The 16,857-nt window shown below is 44.6% G+C and overlaps 1 protein-coding gene across 1 annotated transcript in view; it reads left to right on the top strand.

Annotated features, from left to right (window-relative positions):
• The window catches only part of LOC104287566 (fatty acid desaturase 1-like), an 18,792-nt gene extending 4,665 nt beyond the window's left edge, over window positions 1-14,127 (top strand). Inside the window, exons 3-14 of the mRNA XM_009886289.1 lie at window positions 11-162; window positions 4,367-4,477; window positions 6,073-6,270; window positions 6,653-6,754; window positions 6,899-7,027; window positions 8,478-8,538; window positions 10,386-10,462; window positions 11,307-11,404; window positions 12,152-12,248; window positions 12,960-13,039; window positions 13,760-13,885; window positions 14,076-14,127. Coding sequence (XP_009884591.1) covers window positions 11-162; window positions 4,367-4,477; window positions 6,073-6,270; window positions 6,653-6,754; window positions 6,899-7,027; window positions 8,478-8,538; window positions 10,386-10,462; window positions 11,307-11,404; window positions 12,152-12,248; window positions 12,960-13,039; window positions 13,760-13,885; window positions 14,076-14,127 — 1,283 coding nt within the window. The remainder of the gene's footprint in view (window positions 1-10; window positions 163-4,366; window positions 4,478-6,072; window positions 6,271-6,652; window positions 6,755-6,898; window positions 7,028-8,477; window positions 8,539-10,385; window positions 10,463-11,306; window positions 11,405-12,151; window positions 12,249-12,959; window positions 13,040-13,759; window positions 13,886-14,075) is intronic.
• Window positions 14,128-16,857: the final 2,730 nt, after the last annotated feature.

Genomic DNA, 16,857 nt, shown 5'->3' on the forward strand with positions numbered 1-16,857 from the left:
CGCTGCACCGGGGAAGAGATGGGGGGGCGGAGTGGACGGGGCCCCCCCCCGCAGCAGCGGTGGCTGGTGATCGAGAGGAAGGTGTACAACATCAGCCACTTCTACCGCCGGCACCCCGGGGGGGCCCGGCTCCTCGGTAGCCACGCCGGGCAGGACGCCACGGTGAGCGGAGGTGATGGGGAAGGCATTTGGTACCAGCTGGCTTTGAGATGCGGGGAGGAGGAGAAGGAGGAGGAGGTGGAGACAGGTACCCGGTACCTGGCAAGCATTGTGCAGCGAGAGCTCAGGAGGTGACTTCGCTGAGGACTTTGGTGGGGCTCAGGGATAAGGAGCATGGTTGGGGGTATATAGCATCATCGGTGACATGTGGTGTCACAGCTACGCGCAAGCTTGCTATGAAAATGGGCTGGTGGGGCTCAGGGATAAGGAGCATGGTTAGCATGGTTGGGGGTATATAGCATCATTGGTGATCACAGCTACGCGCAAGCTTGCTATGAAAATGGGCAAATATAGAGGCTTAGCCCATGGGGCAACCAGACTGTAACCGTCTGTCCAGCTAAAGTCTTTAGGATTGCTCTTATCTCCTGATCTTGCTTTTGCAGCTACTGTGGACAGCAGTGGTTGCTTACAGGCAGGGTAAGGTGGGGAGGAATAACCCCACGCAGCGGTGCAGATTAGAGGTTGACCTGCTGGAAAGCAGCTGTGCAGAGAGGGACCTGGGAGTCCTGGTGGGCAACAAGTTGACCATGACCCAGCAATGTGCCCTTGGGGCCAAGAAGGCCAATGGTATCCTGGGGTACATTGAAAAGAGTGTGGCCAGCAGGTCAAGGGAGGTCATCCTCCCCCTCTACTCTGCCCTGGGGAGGCCACATCTGGAGTACTGTGTCCAGTGCTGGGCTCCCCAGTTCAAGAAAGACAAGGAACTACTGGAGAGAGTCCAGTGGAGGGCTACAAAAATGATGAAGGGACTGAAGCATCTCTCTGATGGTGGAAAAACTGAGAGCCCTGGGGCTGTTCAGCCTGGAGAAGAGAAGGCTGAGAGGGGATCTCACCAATGCTTATCAATATCTAAAGGGTGGGTGTACAGAGGATGGGGCCAGACTCTTTCCAGTGGTGCCCAGCGACAGGACAAGTGGCAACAGGCACAAACTGGAACACGGGAAATTCCATCTCAACATGAGGAAAGACTTCCTTACTTTGAGGGTGGCAGAGCACTGGTACAGGCTGCCCGGAGAGGCTGTGGAGTCTTCTTCTCTGGAGGTATTCAAAACTGACCTGGTTGCGTTCCTGTCCAACCTGCTCTGGGTGACCCTGCTTCAGCAGGGGGGTTGGACTGGACAAAGGTACCTTCCAATGCCAACCATTCTGTGATTCTATGAAATGCCACCCTGCGTAACTTGGAGGGAAAGCAAAGACAGCATGCTTTCCCAAGCAGTCTTCCAGAAAAAAATTCTGTAGTTGCTGCATGTGGTCCTTCTGAGCCTCAAGATGAACAAAATTGAAAGAATCAGCCAGTTAACAAGTGTCCAACAGCTGCCGAGTTAGTCCATCAGCAAAAAGACTTCTGCTCATCACATTTCCTTGTCTGACTGCTATTTTAATGCCATGGAAACCTGTGGTAGCACACACCAAAACATTCAGCAAATTCCCTGGAGTTCTTGCCTTCTGGTATATGCAGGAAGGGTAGAAAATAGTGGTAAAGTAACATCTATACAAAGATGTGATAAACTGGTTGCTTTCTTGCTGTGTATTTTGAAAGAAAAAAAACCCAAGACAAATAGTTCCCTGATCTTCCACATATAAGGCATGTTTGAGGCTCATGGAAATAGAAATAATTTTCAGTCCACTAAGTTTAAATTTCAAATTCTGTATTAGCTGCACTTTGCATTCTGTATTTTCATCGTTCATTTCTCTAGTTAGTACTGTCCAATTGCTTTCATTTTGCATGCTGGAATACCCCAGACAATGGATGAACTTGGAAAACGCAGCTATTTTGTTTCTGGCATCTGGGCTGGTTCGCATAGGTTAGTTCCATGTCCAAATCATTAAGCCCTGCAAGACTTCAGCCAGTTTTTTGTGACGCCGGCTCAAATGTCTTCACACACAAGTGTGAAGCACATCAAATAAGCTGTGCACCATAATGGAAAAACCCGGGTTACTTCCCACTCTCTCTTTAAGCATATATGATAAAACTCCAACTCAAGAGCTGCAAGTGAAATTAATAGGAAGGGGTTTTACTTTGCTCCAGAGATGCTGAAGAACACACAAATCTTCATCAACTCAGCGCTTTTGGGTAACAACAGCATCACCACAATATTCAGAATCTGTATTTATTCCACGGCATATTGATACATGTGATACTGGAGCATCCTGCCCTGCTTGGACTCTGCACGCTTGCAAGCTGTGTATCTTGGCCTCCGCAAAACCTGTGGAAGGGAGTAAAAGGTGGACTGTTTGCTACAGGTTCATGCAATCCAGCACCGAGAAAGCCACGCTGGCACTAGTAGTCAGCCTCTGACAGACGCAGGGTAAAGCAGCGTGTGGACTTCTGCACTTTCCTGTGTAGCCTGATTATGGGTGAAGCGTCTGGTTTGGAGCAAATGTGGTTATATCCAACCCTGAGCTGCCGTAGGAATATATCCAGGACGTTGTGGGTGAAGTAAGAAACTCCTCCTGGTTGAGCAGAGCAGTTTCATGAGACTGTGTGAATTCAACAGGCTCTTCAGTTAGTCTGGGAGGCAGAGACAAAAAAAAAAAAAAAGTGAAAGAAACATTTATCAAGAAAATCCATAAGACTTTAGTGAGACCTGTACATCTTGGAATGAGTAACTTAATCTTTTGAATGTATATTATGAAAAACTAAGAAATGATCTTAGTTTGATTGGAAGATTTTACCAAGAGCATATAGCCTTGAGGATGGTAACTTAGAGGATGAAAAACACAGGAGGCGCTCAGTAAGAAAAGAAACCTGAGGAGTGGAAAAACGTGTATAATTAATGCCACAATATTAGTAAGGGTGACACTGCACAAAACTGTCAAGAGGAGTCCTTTTATTGCTGCTGTGTTTTTTTTTTTTCACAAAGGATAGAAGAGCAGAGTTAAGGAATGAGGTGACTTAGAAAACAGGAGCAACGATCTTGAGCCTGGAATTTTTAGCTGAGTTTGACAAATTGAATTTTGGAGACTGTAAAAACATCTGGTGTTGCAACATCATGAAATAACCAGGTACTTGCAGTAGATTATTTTGCAGAGAAACTGCTTGCTGATTTTTTGGATTCATCAGTGATAGCGCTTACGTGCATGGTACTTAAACCCACTGTATGTTACGTACGTGCCTCAGTGTTAGTTGTGCAGTTGCCCAAACCTATGTCATTTTGGAGTAGAGGACAGAAATTCTGTAGCCGTTTGCTCAAAGAGAGTAGCTAAAAAACTTCATTTTTGTCACACAATCTTCTTAATGAACACTTGCCCGGAGTAACTCTGCAGCTGGAATACAGAAAAGCACTGATTCTGGTCTGTTTAGGATGATTAAATTGAATTGGATGAAAGATGGCGCAAAAACACGCATGCAAGCAGATCACTAAGCTGAAGGCACGGGTGAACAAAGGCAATTTTCCATGGCTGGAGAATCCTTGCTGTCCCCAGCCCTGCCTCGAGGCTATCCCACCACGGCTTTTTCATGCTCCCGTCTCTAAGAGAGACCATTAACACCAGGCCTGTGCCGATGACTCGTGTCCTTGCATTCATTTCTTTCTGAATGCTTCCAAGTACTAGAGAAAAGCATAAAGTTCTCTGGTATCACTTGGTCCTTGACAAAGTGCTTCCTGTCTTAGTTAATTTGGGAGTGGAATTGTCTACCCGGTGAATAAGAACCGCCACATTTTTCTTTTAAGCAGTTGGATTTAAAGGGCAATTTTCTCATTTGACCAATTGTACAACAAAGAATATTCCGCTCCACTGATAAGAAAGGTCTTTTGGGCACCTGGATGTCCAGGAAGGTGGAAAAGTCACTATTATGGGGGTTGAGAAGAGGGGGAAGAAGAAAGGCAAGGGAGCTAGACTCTGCTTTAGACGTATGGTGGAGATTCATTCCGTTTCAGATTATGGAGCTTGATACCTGTAGTAATTGCAGTACTGGAAGTCAGACCTCTTCCATTTTCCACCTGAAATAAGATCTCATTTAAGAGGACAGGACAAACACGAGAAGAAAAAGGTCAACAAAAGCTTGAGGAGATAAAAAGGTAAGCCAGGCAGCTTTGCTATTGCGGTTCTTCCACAGTGAACGTCTTACTGTGCACAGCAGACTGAGGTTACTAACACAGAATTTGGTTTTCTTACCTCTTCCTTTACTCTTGTGCACTTGCAGGATGCCTTTGTAGCATTCCATGTTGACAAGGTGCTGGTGAGCAAGTACTTGAAGCCACTGCAGATTGGGGAGCTGGCACCAGATCAACCCAGTATTGAGCCCACTAAAAATGTAAGTCTATCCTCATAAATCAGATCAAAGATAGAATAAAGAGAAATATTCTGAGATTAGACATTGTTCTTCTGTATCAGCGTAGCTCCTGGAACAATAGGATCCAGATTCTTCACAGTTCTTTGCGCTACTAGTTAGAAACAATACACGAATATTAGTCTAAATCCACATTATGTGGTTCAAAGATTCCTAAAGATGAATTTTTCTTATCACAGCAACTCCACATAAATAAATAGCAGAGCCTTGTTTTGATCTCATGAGTATCACAGCTCTCACCTTCTTTCCCCTTGCTTTGAGAAAGAGCTAATCAAAAATGAAATAATTCTTTCCAGCTGATAATAAATTTTCAGACTATACTCCCTTCTGTTGTAGGTATCTGTAGGGAGAGACTGCAGATAGTGTTTTAGCCTTGAATTAAGTTTCACAGGCTGTTGGCGTTGCACTTTTGGACAGCCTTCTTGTAGCAGCCTCAAGGTCCAACTGCACGATCATTCACAGAAGCACTGTTGATGGCACTGTGAGGATAAACAATCTGGTATGTCAAAGCAAACCTCTTGAGAGAGGCACAGACAACAGAACAGGAACAGTCTTAGAGTACAAATATTCCCTGGACTGTAAAGTCCTCATTGCTTCCCACCATCCAAGACTATCTTTTCCCCATTCCTCCTAGCCTGTCCTGACTTTTCCTTTGCATAGTTCCTCACTGCATGCTGAAGATAATACATGGCCCCATCTAACTCGGGCACTAGAAACACGACTCAGAGCAGTCTGGCTGCCCCAGAAAGGTACAGCCACAATTCCTACGTAGGTGGGAACCTCATGAACCTTCTTACCCATCTGTGGCCATGCCTTGCCTGTTTCTCGATTCCATAGCTGACCTGCACCAGAGCCTGTGTGTGCCTTGCTCCATGCAAACTCCATTTCCCCCAAATGATTGAGAGTGTAGGCTGGGAAGTTCCTTTGTGGGTTGGGTTGCATGGAGACAGTAATCCAGCTTGGGAGGCACCAGCAGAGCTGGCAAAGCCAAAGGTGGGTTGGTCTAGCACCTCTACTGTGCTCATTTCTTCTTCCACCCTCCTTCCTCAGTGCCCACCAGCCTGAGGCCAGCTGGGCCATAGGTGCCATTTTCATACAGGTATTTAACCCTCTCCTGTTAATCTTGGGAAGGGTAAAGTGAAAACATATATCGATCTATTGGAACTGGTGGCAGAAGAATTCTACTTTCATTCCAAAGACCTACCACAAGATGGCATGCTATGTTCACACACATACAGCACACCTTCCATCTGAGCCCTACGCTATCTGCCGAGATGATGATGGAAGAAGCACCAAAGATACAGTCTTAGCGGTCAGGGGTACAGACATGGTGCTCTGTGATGGCTGATGCTTGATCTGCTCTACGTACCTTATCAGGCAAAGAGACAGAGAAGCTGTAGGAGAGCAATGATAAAGTTGACTAAGGTGCAAGCCCGGGTCTTGCCCATTTGGCCAGATCCTTTGCTCTGTCTTTCCTCCATTAAAGTGGTCCTTGGCTTTTGAGGCTGCAGTGCTACACTCTAGAAACAGGGAATATGTAACACTGATGCTTCCCACAGAAAATGCTGGTGAAAGACTTCCGTGAATTGCGTGCTACAGTTGAAAAAATGGGACTTCTGAAGCCAAATCAGCTCTTCTTCTTCCTGCACCTCGCTCACATCCTCCTGTTGGATACTGCTGCTTGGCTCATTCTCTTCTACTTTGGGACATCCTTAATGCCCTTTTTTGTCTCTCTGGTGGTGCTGACCATTTCCCAGGTAAGCAACTAAGTCCACAGCACGTACACGTGGACTTGCATCAACTTTCATACACATAATACTATTGCGGTTTTCTTGTCCTCTATTCCCTTACTTGGTATAGTTCTCCTTTTTCATAAGATGACAACCGCTCTATGTACAGAAGATGCAAAGAAGAAATTCTGCACGCAGGGAGCTCCCACAAAACCTAGTCTCGGATTCTTTCAGCAAAATTCCGGGGAAGTCTTAAGAGTATCAGGATTTCACAGTTCCTTTCCAATTGTGACTTTGGAGCAGTGTCTGAGAAACAGATCTTGATATTTCAAAGCAAAAGACAGGTGTGGCATTGTCCTGGTCTCAATTCCTGTTTTTCTCCCCTCCCAATGTCTTTTTCCTCTTCTAGGTCCAAGCTTCATGGTTGCAACATGATTTAGGACATCTTTCAGTCCTCAGGACGACCAAGTGGAACCACTGGCTGCATAAGTTTGTGATGTGCCATTTAATTGTAAGTATCCAACTCTGGAAAAACTTTAGATTTGATGGCTTTCCTGTAAAAGCGTGTGTTCAGCATTGGGGGAAGGAGGGGAATTGGAGAGAATCTCTCTCTGAAAGCATCGTACTTTTCACACTTTGTTCTTCACTAAAACAGGGGGCATCAGCCAAATGGTGGACTCTCCTGCACTCCCGGCACCACGCCAAACCCAACTGCTTCCAGAAAGATCCTGATATTGATATGCACCCTTTCTTGTTTACTTTGGGGAAGAAATTCTCTGTGGAGGTCAGTGTCTGTGTGTGCGTGCGCACTCACATACCAGGAACTGGGAAGAACACCCTAGTCAACAAAAAGCATGCTGTACCGTAAAGATCTAAAACAAAGATGTGATGACAGTTTCTGAAAAAAGGACAGCTTTCATCTGTGTCTTTCTTTCTTCAGCAGGTCACAATTCACATTAAGTTCCTTTAAAAATTTCTGGAACAGTTGACATGTAGTTGTAAATAAATTACACATGATGTATGTGCATCATATACAAGGTGGAAAATCCATCAGGAAAAAGACTATTAATGGTTATAGCAACTTAATGACCTAGTCAAGCAACACGGTAATTAATAATTAGTAGATAACTTGTAAACCCTAATACGAAGCACGTCTGCAGTTGGCCTGGGATTAGTACTTTAATGTTAATGGCTGAGGCTCAGAGATACAGGTGGCTTTGGCATATCTATGCCGTCTAGGAGCGGGCAGAAGCCTTGCTGCGAAAGGCAGTCGGCACAGCAGGACTGAAAAAACAAGGGCTGTTTCTGTAGCTGCTGCCAGGCCCCTCTAGTGGGCAGAAGTCATTTGACCACGTAGGATCTTCTCAGCTTGGACTGCTAGGCCACTTCCAGAAGCAACAACTTAAGAAAATGCTGAACTCCCTTTTGTTGGGCAGCTTCAGCCGTTCTTGAGACCCTGTCAGAGTCGCTACAGCAATGAAATAGGTTTCTCCTTGGAAGACCTTTGCCTTCATGAAATTGTCATTTAAATGTACAGAATCAGAGAAGAAATTAGGCAGGAGGGGAAAAAAAAAAGAGAGAGAAAATACATATCACTATTTTTGACCGATAATATAACTTAGCCTTGAAATAGCTAATATTTCACCAAATGAATTATGAATGTCGTAAGAACGCAAAACCAAGGAAATTCACCCCTTTACATTCACCTCTACTCCCCCTCAAAATTATTTTTATCATAACTTACAGATCACACTACCTTTTAATGGATGAAGTGTTCTGGCATAGCTTTTACTACATCAATCCGTTCCAACCCACACAATGGTGGCATCTGTGACAGCAGTTTCCTTCCCACCATACACCAACAACGGGTTTTCTTCTGGGCTGTTACCTCTGTTTTGACTTGTTATATCTACAACTGCTTTTCAGCAATCACTCACTCAATTTATTTTCCCTTGCTGGAGAAAAGTCTCTTGCTTGCTTAACAGTTTATCTCTGAAGGACTTAAAGCAGTTGAGTCATTAAAGCCTTACGTTAATGGAATGAGGGTTTAGAGAAAAGGTGTGTTATGCACATAACCTAATAGGACAGGTATGCAAGAGGGAGACAGTAGGAATGAGGGTTGCGGGAAGCGTGCAAGAAGAGTGCCTCTGGGGAAGAAAGAATGGAAAACAGCAAGTTACCAGTGCAGGTTGCTTAGTTTCCACTCAGTATTTTTTCGCTGTTTCTGTTCACAGCTCGGGATCAAAAAGAAGAAATACATGCCATACAATCACCAACACAAATACTTCTTCATCAGTGAGTATCACCACTCTCCTGCAATACCAGGAGGTATAGTAATGGGGCTTATAGATACTACTTTTGACCTGTAGGACTTGAGCAGACCTAAGGTGCCTGCATCAAAGAACATCATAATCAGTTTGCATCTAATTTTTGGAGGCGTTGAAAACCTGACTGGATAAAACCCCAAGTAACCTGGTCTGTCCTCATAGCTGATGCTGTTCTGAGATCCTGAGGTCCTTGTCAGCCTGAATTATCATATGATCCTACGTGAGATCAGGTTTCTGTGCCCTCCTTGACTTAAAACGCGTTAATTTGGTTTGAGAGTTTCTAACCAAATGACTTAAGTTCGCTCCAGGGTAGAAAAAGTAGTGGGGTACACTTATCCCAGGTCATCTTAAAACTTTACTGCTTTGCAAAAATAAATCTACATCTATTTGGGCAGAGAAAAGGAGAAAGACTTTTAACTCACTAATTAAGGAAGTTTCTTGGGAGAGTGTGATGAGGGCTCCAGGGACTGTCTACGTGAGCTGTATAATGTATGGCTAATAAAGTGCCTAAACCGAGGAGAGGAAAAATTCAGAATTTCTCCACTGCGAGTGCCCTGATCTCCGGGCTCATTCCTGCCCCCTTCTTCCCATCTTCGGGAAGCTTTATTCCTTTTGCAAAGCAGCACAATTTCAACACGGGACAAGGAGATATCACCTCTTGCATCTCTCCACGATAGTCTGGTCTGCTGCTTAGGGTGCTTGCCTGAAAGGAGGACAGTATGAATTTGAACCCTAAAACCCAGCAGAAATGGGCACCTCCAAGGTGTAATTTATTTGACCTATTTTTAACCATGACCTCTGAAGATGGCAGGAACCGCACTCCAGCGGTGGCAGCTCTCTCGAGTGGCTAGATAGAACTAGCAGGGTCAGTTCAGATGTGCCTATCTCAGATACGCACCTTGGAGATGCCTGGTTGAGAAAGGTGATCCTAACCTAAGTCTCCCACATCCTCCACAGTGGCTGACTTACAATGTCATACCACTTCTTACAGTAGTATTCAAATTTAAATAGTAGCCTGGGGGGGGGTGGTGGTGGTGTTTTGTTTTGGGTTGGTTTTTTTTTTTTTTTAAAGTACAAGTGATATGTCCATTTGGAAGGTTGAGTTTGAGTTCCTGCAACCCAAAATCCCTGGTAGGCAGAGGATTTCAGATGTATCCCTGCTGTCCCCCTCCTTTGAACTACTGAATGGGGAGCCAGAAAAGCTCTGGGCCTGTGGAAGCCACTTCTCAAAATATTCCTCTGTGGCTTTTCCTCAGTTAAAAGCCTGAAACAAAATTTCAGGTTTGTGAGCACCACCATATTAATGAACAGACCTAGAAATGTTTGGAGGCACTGACAGAGCCTCCTAACCAGTATCAGTCATTGCTTTCTTGCAAAGTGGTTACTGTGATACTCAAAAGGATTATTAAGTTTCCGGGGTCTTGCCCTCCTTATTTTTCAGGATTCTACATGCCCCTTTTGGTTTCAGTCTTTACTAAAAGAAGGTCTCCATGAGGAAACGGAAGGCAATACTGTGTTGACAGGTGACATTAGCAGTAGCAGGCTGGCCTGCTGAAGAGGAGGACCTGTCCCCATCCAGCTTCAGAGAGCTTCTTGTCTTACCTTTGTTTTACCTCTTGAGGTCAGCAGGCTCCCAGATAGCTTACTGTTTGTCTGCGTTGATGCATGCTGCTATCATCCAGAAAATTCTGCAGCCCTGAAACTTCCCAGAATATTCTTCATATTGAGTGGCTGTTCAGGGGTCACCTGCTTCCAGTTTCATTGTCTGTCATTCGGTCCACGACATTACCAGCGATAACGAATTCTCCCTTACAGCTCTTCCTCCGCTCCTGTTTCCCACCTACTTCCACTGCCACACGTTTTACATCGCATACACCAAAAGGTATTGGGCGGTAAGTATTGCTGCTTGTGCAACCAAGACGGGGTCAGTTGTGGGCCTTCAACCTTGCTTCTGAACACGGAGTCAGATTCTGCCCAGAGCTCTGTCCCTGCTGTGGGACACCGTATGCCATTCAGTTAGGTATAGAATATGGCGCTTGGTTTGGTGCAGTATTTTCAGTGGCTCTGCATGCTTTCTGCTAAACCCGTCATGTTCCTCAGCTTGATGACAAAGGGCTGAAAACAAGCAACAGGCTGTTCTGGCTTCTACTTGCTTTGCCTCATTCGCAGAGCCACGAAGTATACTGTCTCCTTTGGTTTGGGAAGCAAATTGGAAGGTCCATAGTGGTCAGGAACGGGAGGATGTGGATTTATAGGAACTGTCGCTGTTGCTTTGTTAGCGGTGTGCATGTAACTTGGCATCACTTCCTACGCCAGGCAGCCAGAATTAACACTTCATCCTCCCTCCTCTTGCGTGTGTGATGCAAAATAGGAGCACAGAGCAACTTCCAGCCACAATGAGATCGTTGGTGTAGCACTTAGTTCACTGTGGAGTCCTGGGCAATGATTTGATACAAGTCTTCAACTCATGTTCCTGAATGCACAGTCATTTGCTAATACGTTAATCTACTTACTGGGTGTGAATGCTCAGATTCATGACTATTACAGCAACCTGTGAAAAGAAAGCATTATTAGCTTATGTTCACTTGGATTGCTCCAGATGATTCAATTCAGCAAAAAGCGACAGAAGCTGAATGTAGATTGTTTTCTTGTACATATAACATGAAGCTTAGGAAAAGATTTCAACGAGTTTAATTTATAATTATTTTCTCTTCTTGTTGTCTCCAATTTTGATAGGACTTGGCCTGGATGCTGACCTTCTATATCAGATTCTTTTTTACTTATGGATCGTTATTAGAAATAAAGAGTCTCCTAGCGTATTATTTTATATTCAGGTAATGTCTCTTTTAGAAGGTTCTTCAGCCTTCCTCTACATACACTTTCCATCTGCGCCTGCCTGTCTTTCTCTGCCTTTGCTTATCTTTCCGTGTTCACCTTTATCATCTCTTTTTGGTTGGTTTTGGGGTTTTTTTGTTTGGTTGGTTTTTGTGGCTGCTTTTTTTGTTTGTTTTGTTGGGTTTTTTTTTCTTAGTTCTTTAATCCCATTACATTAAACTAAGACTCTTCTGCTCAATTGCCAGTTCAAGTTTTATGTCGCCTCATTGGCTCTGGCAGCAAAAAGACTTCACCGAGCACCGACCAAATTGAGAAATCCCTACCTTGCACAACATTCACTGCTTTGGATGTCGGGTCTGCAACTGGTCAGAGAAAGTGAACGTTTAACAGAACCAGCTTAGCCTGGGCTTGCAAATGCCCAGGCATTACCCAGCAGCATGGGCTTGAATGGACAATGCCCTCTCCACTTGAATCATTTTACTGATTCTAATCTTTTTCATCCTCGGCTACAGATAAACCAATATGAATAACGGGCTACATCAGTTTCATCACTGAACATATTTAATACTCATGAGTTTCATTGGGAAGTATGAAGCTTCCAGGTTTTGGAAGTTCTTCCAGGTGCTGGATTAGCAAGGCTGGTGTTCAGCCACACGTTTGCAGGTCGGGCTATGCTGTTATTTCAGTGGCTCAGCATTGACTTGCTCACCTGTCACTGAATTCTGGCCTCTTGTCTGATTGCACAGGATGCTCGAGAGCAGCTGGTTTGTCTGGGTTTCGCAGATGAACCATATCCCTATGGATATTCATTATGACAACAATTTGGACTGGGTGTCTACTCAGGTAAAATATTTTCCATTCATAAGAACTGTGGCCATACTGGTTCAAATTCCAACCATAACACAAGCAAGTCTTCTGTTGCATTAAGGGTAAAAATCTGTTGGTAACTGGGAAGAGAACGTTAATAGGATAACGGGATTTAGTTATGGTAACAGTAAAGGACAGCAATGACAAATTCATGGGCAATCTAAAAATCAAAGCTAGGTCTAAGGTCTATTTCCTAAATATACTCACCTCCCCACTTATTGCCTCATTCTGTCCTGGACCTTTTCCATTTATGTAGAGATGGAAGTTTGTGTCCTGCTCTTGAGCAATTTCACGCTAGCAGAACGCCAGTGTGGTGTCCCCTTTTTGCAGAGAGACTTACTGGAGTCCAGCGGTAAAGTCTGACCACCACAGAAGTACCCTGCCATCTCTGCTTTTTCTGCAGACATAGATTTGAGAAGACCAGGAGGAACTTTTGACCGTTCACATGTATTCACAGGAGCAGAGAGCCCACTCCTAGTTTTACCATGATCCATGTTAGCCAGTCTACGCACATCTGCTGGTCCACAAAGCTGAAGGAGGATTAAGATCCCTGGCTTGAGGTAGCTCAGCTTAGGCTAACGGAAAACGACAGAAGAGAGTAGCACAGCATACCGTGCTCTTGAGACAAAGGAGAAAGACTGTCGTCACCAATCTGTACTGATCTTGCTTTCCTTTCCCCTCCTCTAGCTCCAGGCAACATGCAATGTTGAGCAGTCTCTGTTCAATGACTGGTTTACTGGCCATCTGAACTTCCAGATCGAACACCAGTGAGTACACACCCTGAGAGAGAATGGTCTTCCCTTTTTAAAATATTTTTTCTTCTCGCTTTCTTTTCTTTTCCCTATTCTTCTTTGCTCTGAATTCTACAAATAATTGGGGGGCACCAACGAGTTTGTCTTTAAAAAGGCTGAAAACCCTAAAGAGAATCAAATCAAAAGCTCCACTGGACCCACAGGAAGGTGAGAACGACTAGTGAAAATTGAGCATGGGCAGGATCTATGAAACCATACAGATGGCAACAGGGTCTATCCAAAGGAGTAGCTTGTTAGCATTAGTGAAAATGCACCTGCTAAGGCATCCTGTTTATAGTCTGACATGGTAGTTTCAGCCCACCTCTACTAACTACTTATCCTACTACTCTAGAGACTGAGCTGTGCATCTGAAGGATGGGCTCATCTCCTTTTCCGCGCCATGGAGATGGTTACTTCTGGAGAAGTGAGAAGTAATTTCTTCCAGTTTATGGCACCACTTACTTTGGAAAAATGTCACTTCAGAGATGCTAGAGACAGCTGTGGAAAATAACAGAGGGGGAAAGCAGGAAAGTCTTATGAGTTACTTGTGCTAAAAGCACACCAAGGGGCAAAGAAGAGCCAGGAGCAGCTAGAGACCCTACTCAGTCTGAGCTGGGCGATTCCTGGGAAGTAATAATTAATGGTAATATTTCTTATGGAGCACTGGAAGAGAATGTGTCTGTCTCCTGTTCACAGCTTATTCCCCACCATGCCAAGACACAACTACTGGAAGGTGGCTCCTCTGGTGAAGTCCCTGTGTGCCAAACACGGCATAGAGTACCAATGTAAGCCGCTGCTCACGGCTTTTGCAGACATTGTGCAGTAAGTAACGACACCCTGGCAAAAACATGCAGGAGGATTTAGGGGAGACCAGAATCCTAAGAACAAGAGTTCACTTGTTCTTGTCTTACAAATCAACACACAGAAAAACCTCATTTCCCCTGTCCCTACCAATGGTCCTTTAAGCAATCCTGCATAATGTGGCCTCTTACACTCTCTTTCTCTTTCTCAGCTCTCTGAAGAATTCAGGAGAGCTCTGGCTTGATGCCTACCTACACAAATAAGACGACACGGCTTGATGGTACCATTCACAGCCTGCCACTTCTTTGTATTCCCAGCAAGCTGAGGAGCAGGGACCACAAGGGACTCTATGGCAGAAGAAAATGAATAAGAACTGAAGGATATGATTCCAATAGATATGAAGTTACCTGAATTTTACTTCTGGTCTTTCCTGGTGTTTGGGTTCAGACACATTAAGAGTGGATAGGGCAAGCAGGAGATGACTGGTTATCAGGAGATGACTGCTTAGAACAGAAGAAACTCTTTTCTAGCTTGAGGAAATATGGCCAAGAGCATTTCTAAGCCTGAGTATGTGTTCAAGTCAGATTACAGACCGGTGCCGCTGCACACACTTAACTTTATGTCAGTCTTCTGACCAGTTTGTTGTTTTGTTTTTTTTAGGTACTCCTCATGTGGAGGGTTTAATGCTTAATACGATCTTTCCTTATTGGAAGTCATTTGAAATTGTACTGGATTTTGAATTAACATGGTGTTCCAGCAATGCACTTAAATCATAATAAATTATAATAAACTACATATCACACTTAGAGTATAGCACTTGCAATCTGCAGTTGAATAACAAAAAAATGTGTTTCTCATTACCGTTCTCTAGAGCATCCTCATTGTTGCAGTGCCAGGCATGCCCAGTTGCCAGGAGGAAATACGTGGGTTGAAGCCCGCTGCTCTCCTCTATGTTTCTTTATTTCTTGTTTATTTTTTTTGGTACTTTGTGTTGGGCTGAGCCACATGTATGCTCCCCATGCTGGTCTGGCTGAGTTGTTTATAACCATAAGGTCTCCGCTGTCAAGTCTGTGCCCCAAACTGCTCTTAAACACTTCATGCCTGTACTCCCTTCACGCCCCATCCTTTGCCTTCCCTTCTCAAAGCTCCTATGATTATACCAGATCTGTATTTCATTTGTTAACAGACAGCTATATCTCACTCTACGTCAAGTACAGAAAAGGTGGAGAGGGACTCTTCAAGGAATGGAGAGATAAGACAAGGGGTAATGGGTTTTACACTGCAAGAGGGGAGATTTAGATTAGATATTAGGAAGAAACTGTTGCCTGTGAAGGTGGTGAAACACTGGCCCAGGTTGCCCAGAGAAGCTGTGGTTGCCCCATCCCTGGAGGTGTTCAAGGCCAGGTTGGACAGGGCTTGGAGCAACCTGGGCTGGTGGGAGGTGTCTCTGCGCAGCACAGGGGTTTGGACTAGACGAGTTTTAATGTCCCTTCCAACCCAAACCATTCTATGAAATAAGTGCCTGTTACTGGTTTCTATGTAAGAATATGATCATACTATAGAAAGACAAACCAAAAGTAGAATAAATTGGCTGTAAACATTTGGTCAAACAGAAAAGCTGCTCTTGCAGCTAAACCAAATAAAACAAAGTTGCAGACAGGCCAATAAAAGATGAGACTGAGCAAACCTGACAAGCCTCAGTTCTGAGGCTTTGCAAACTCAATACAAAGTTGAGCCATTATTTGGCTCCACATAATTCATAAACCCATTATTATCACTAAATGGCTGTTATAAGTGATAGAACCAAGTTCAGAATTTCTGCAGTGGAAGAATGTGCAATGAACTTCATGATGGGGAACAGATTTATTCCTTCATCACCCTCTGAGTCTGTGAGTGAGCTCTACTCACCGGGAGCCTGAGGCTTGTGGGTGGTGCTGAGCAAGGCTTTTCGGGCAGGCTGCATTTCTCAGCTCCTTAGGGTTGCCACCAAGCACATGGGGTTCACACTGCACCTTGACCAGAAGCTAGTCGTGAAGTCACAGCAGGTAAAGTCACTTCCCTTGAGAATGGCAGGGCTCTACCAAAAATTATAGAACAATAAGCTAATGCCTAATACAGTTCCATGAATATGGGGTTGGGATTACCATTAGAATACGGGTTAAGGTTAGGGTAGGACTTCAGGATTAGGGTGGAGGATCAGAGTTTGGTTCTGGTGACTATATGTTAGATGTAGGGTACGTGTTATTTTGAGGTTAACATGAGGCATTGGCACTGTGAGGTGCCTATGTTCACCAAAGGCACTTGGAGGCACCTGGAGCACATCTGAAGGTACTCTCCAACCACCCTGCACAGCACAGAAGTACACATAGGTGCCTGTCCTGCCCTTTACATGGGTCTGAGTGATGCCCGAACACACCAAAAGGCCCTCACAAAGCCATGGTGCACATCAGAGGGCTCTTGTGGACCACTGCAGGTCAATTAGCTCTAGCGCTAGTGTTGAAATAAAGATTAGAGTAACAGCTAAATTTAGGGTAGGGTTTCAGAGTTAACATGAGGCATTGGGTTGGCCAGAGCCCAGGTCTAAACCAGACAGCCATCGACAAAGGCTGCCACACAGAAGTGGCCAGGAAGGGATAAGACACCAGCTTACACAAAAGGCTTTTGAAGGGGATCCAGCAGCAGCTGGACTGTTCTGGCTTCCACGCTTCCTGGTGTGACACAGGGGACACCTGTGCCATGATGGAGGAGGAAGGATGAGCACTCTCACCCCTCAGCTAGGGAACTTTTTTTTCCCCCCTGCTCATAGGTGCATGAATTAAGACTTACAGGTTTTAAGTTATGAAATCTTATGCCCCAAGTGGTAAATAAGCGAATCCACGTGACAGACCAGTCTAGGCAACAGGGGATTGAGCCCATTTGTCACAGGTTTTTGGTCATATTTCTTAATGAGCTCATGAAATAAAGTTTAAATCACAGAGTACGCTGTCCTGTAA

The sequence above is a fragment of the Charadrius vociferus genome, unplaced genomic scaffold (genome assembly GCF_000708025.1).
Source record: "Charadrius vociferus isolate BGI_N301 unplaced genomic scaffold, ASM70802v2 scaffold115, whole genome shotgun sequence".
NCBI classification, from domain to species: Eukaryota; Metazoa; Chordata; class Aves; order Charadriiformes; family Charadriidae; genus Charadrius; species Charadrius vociferus.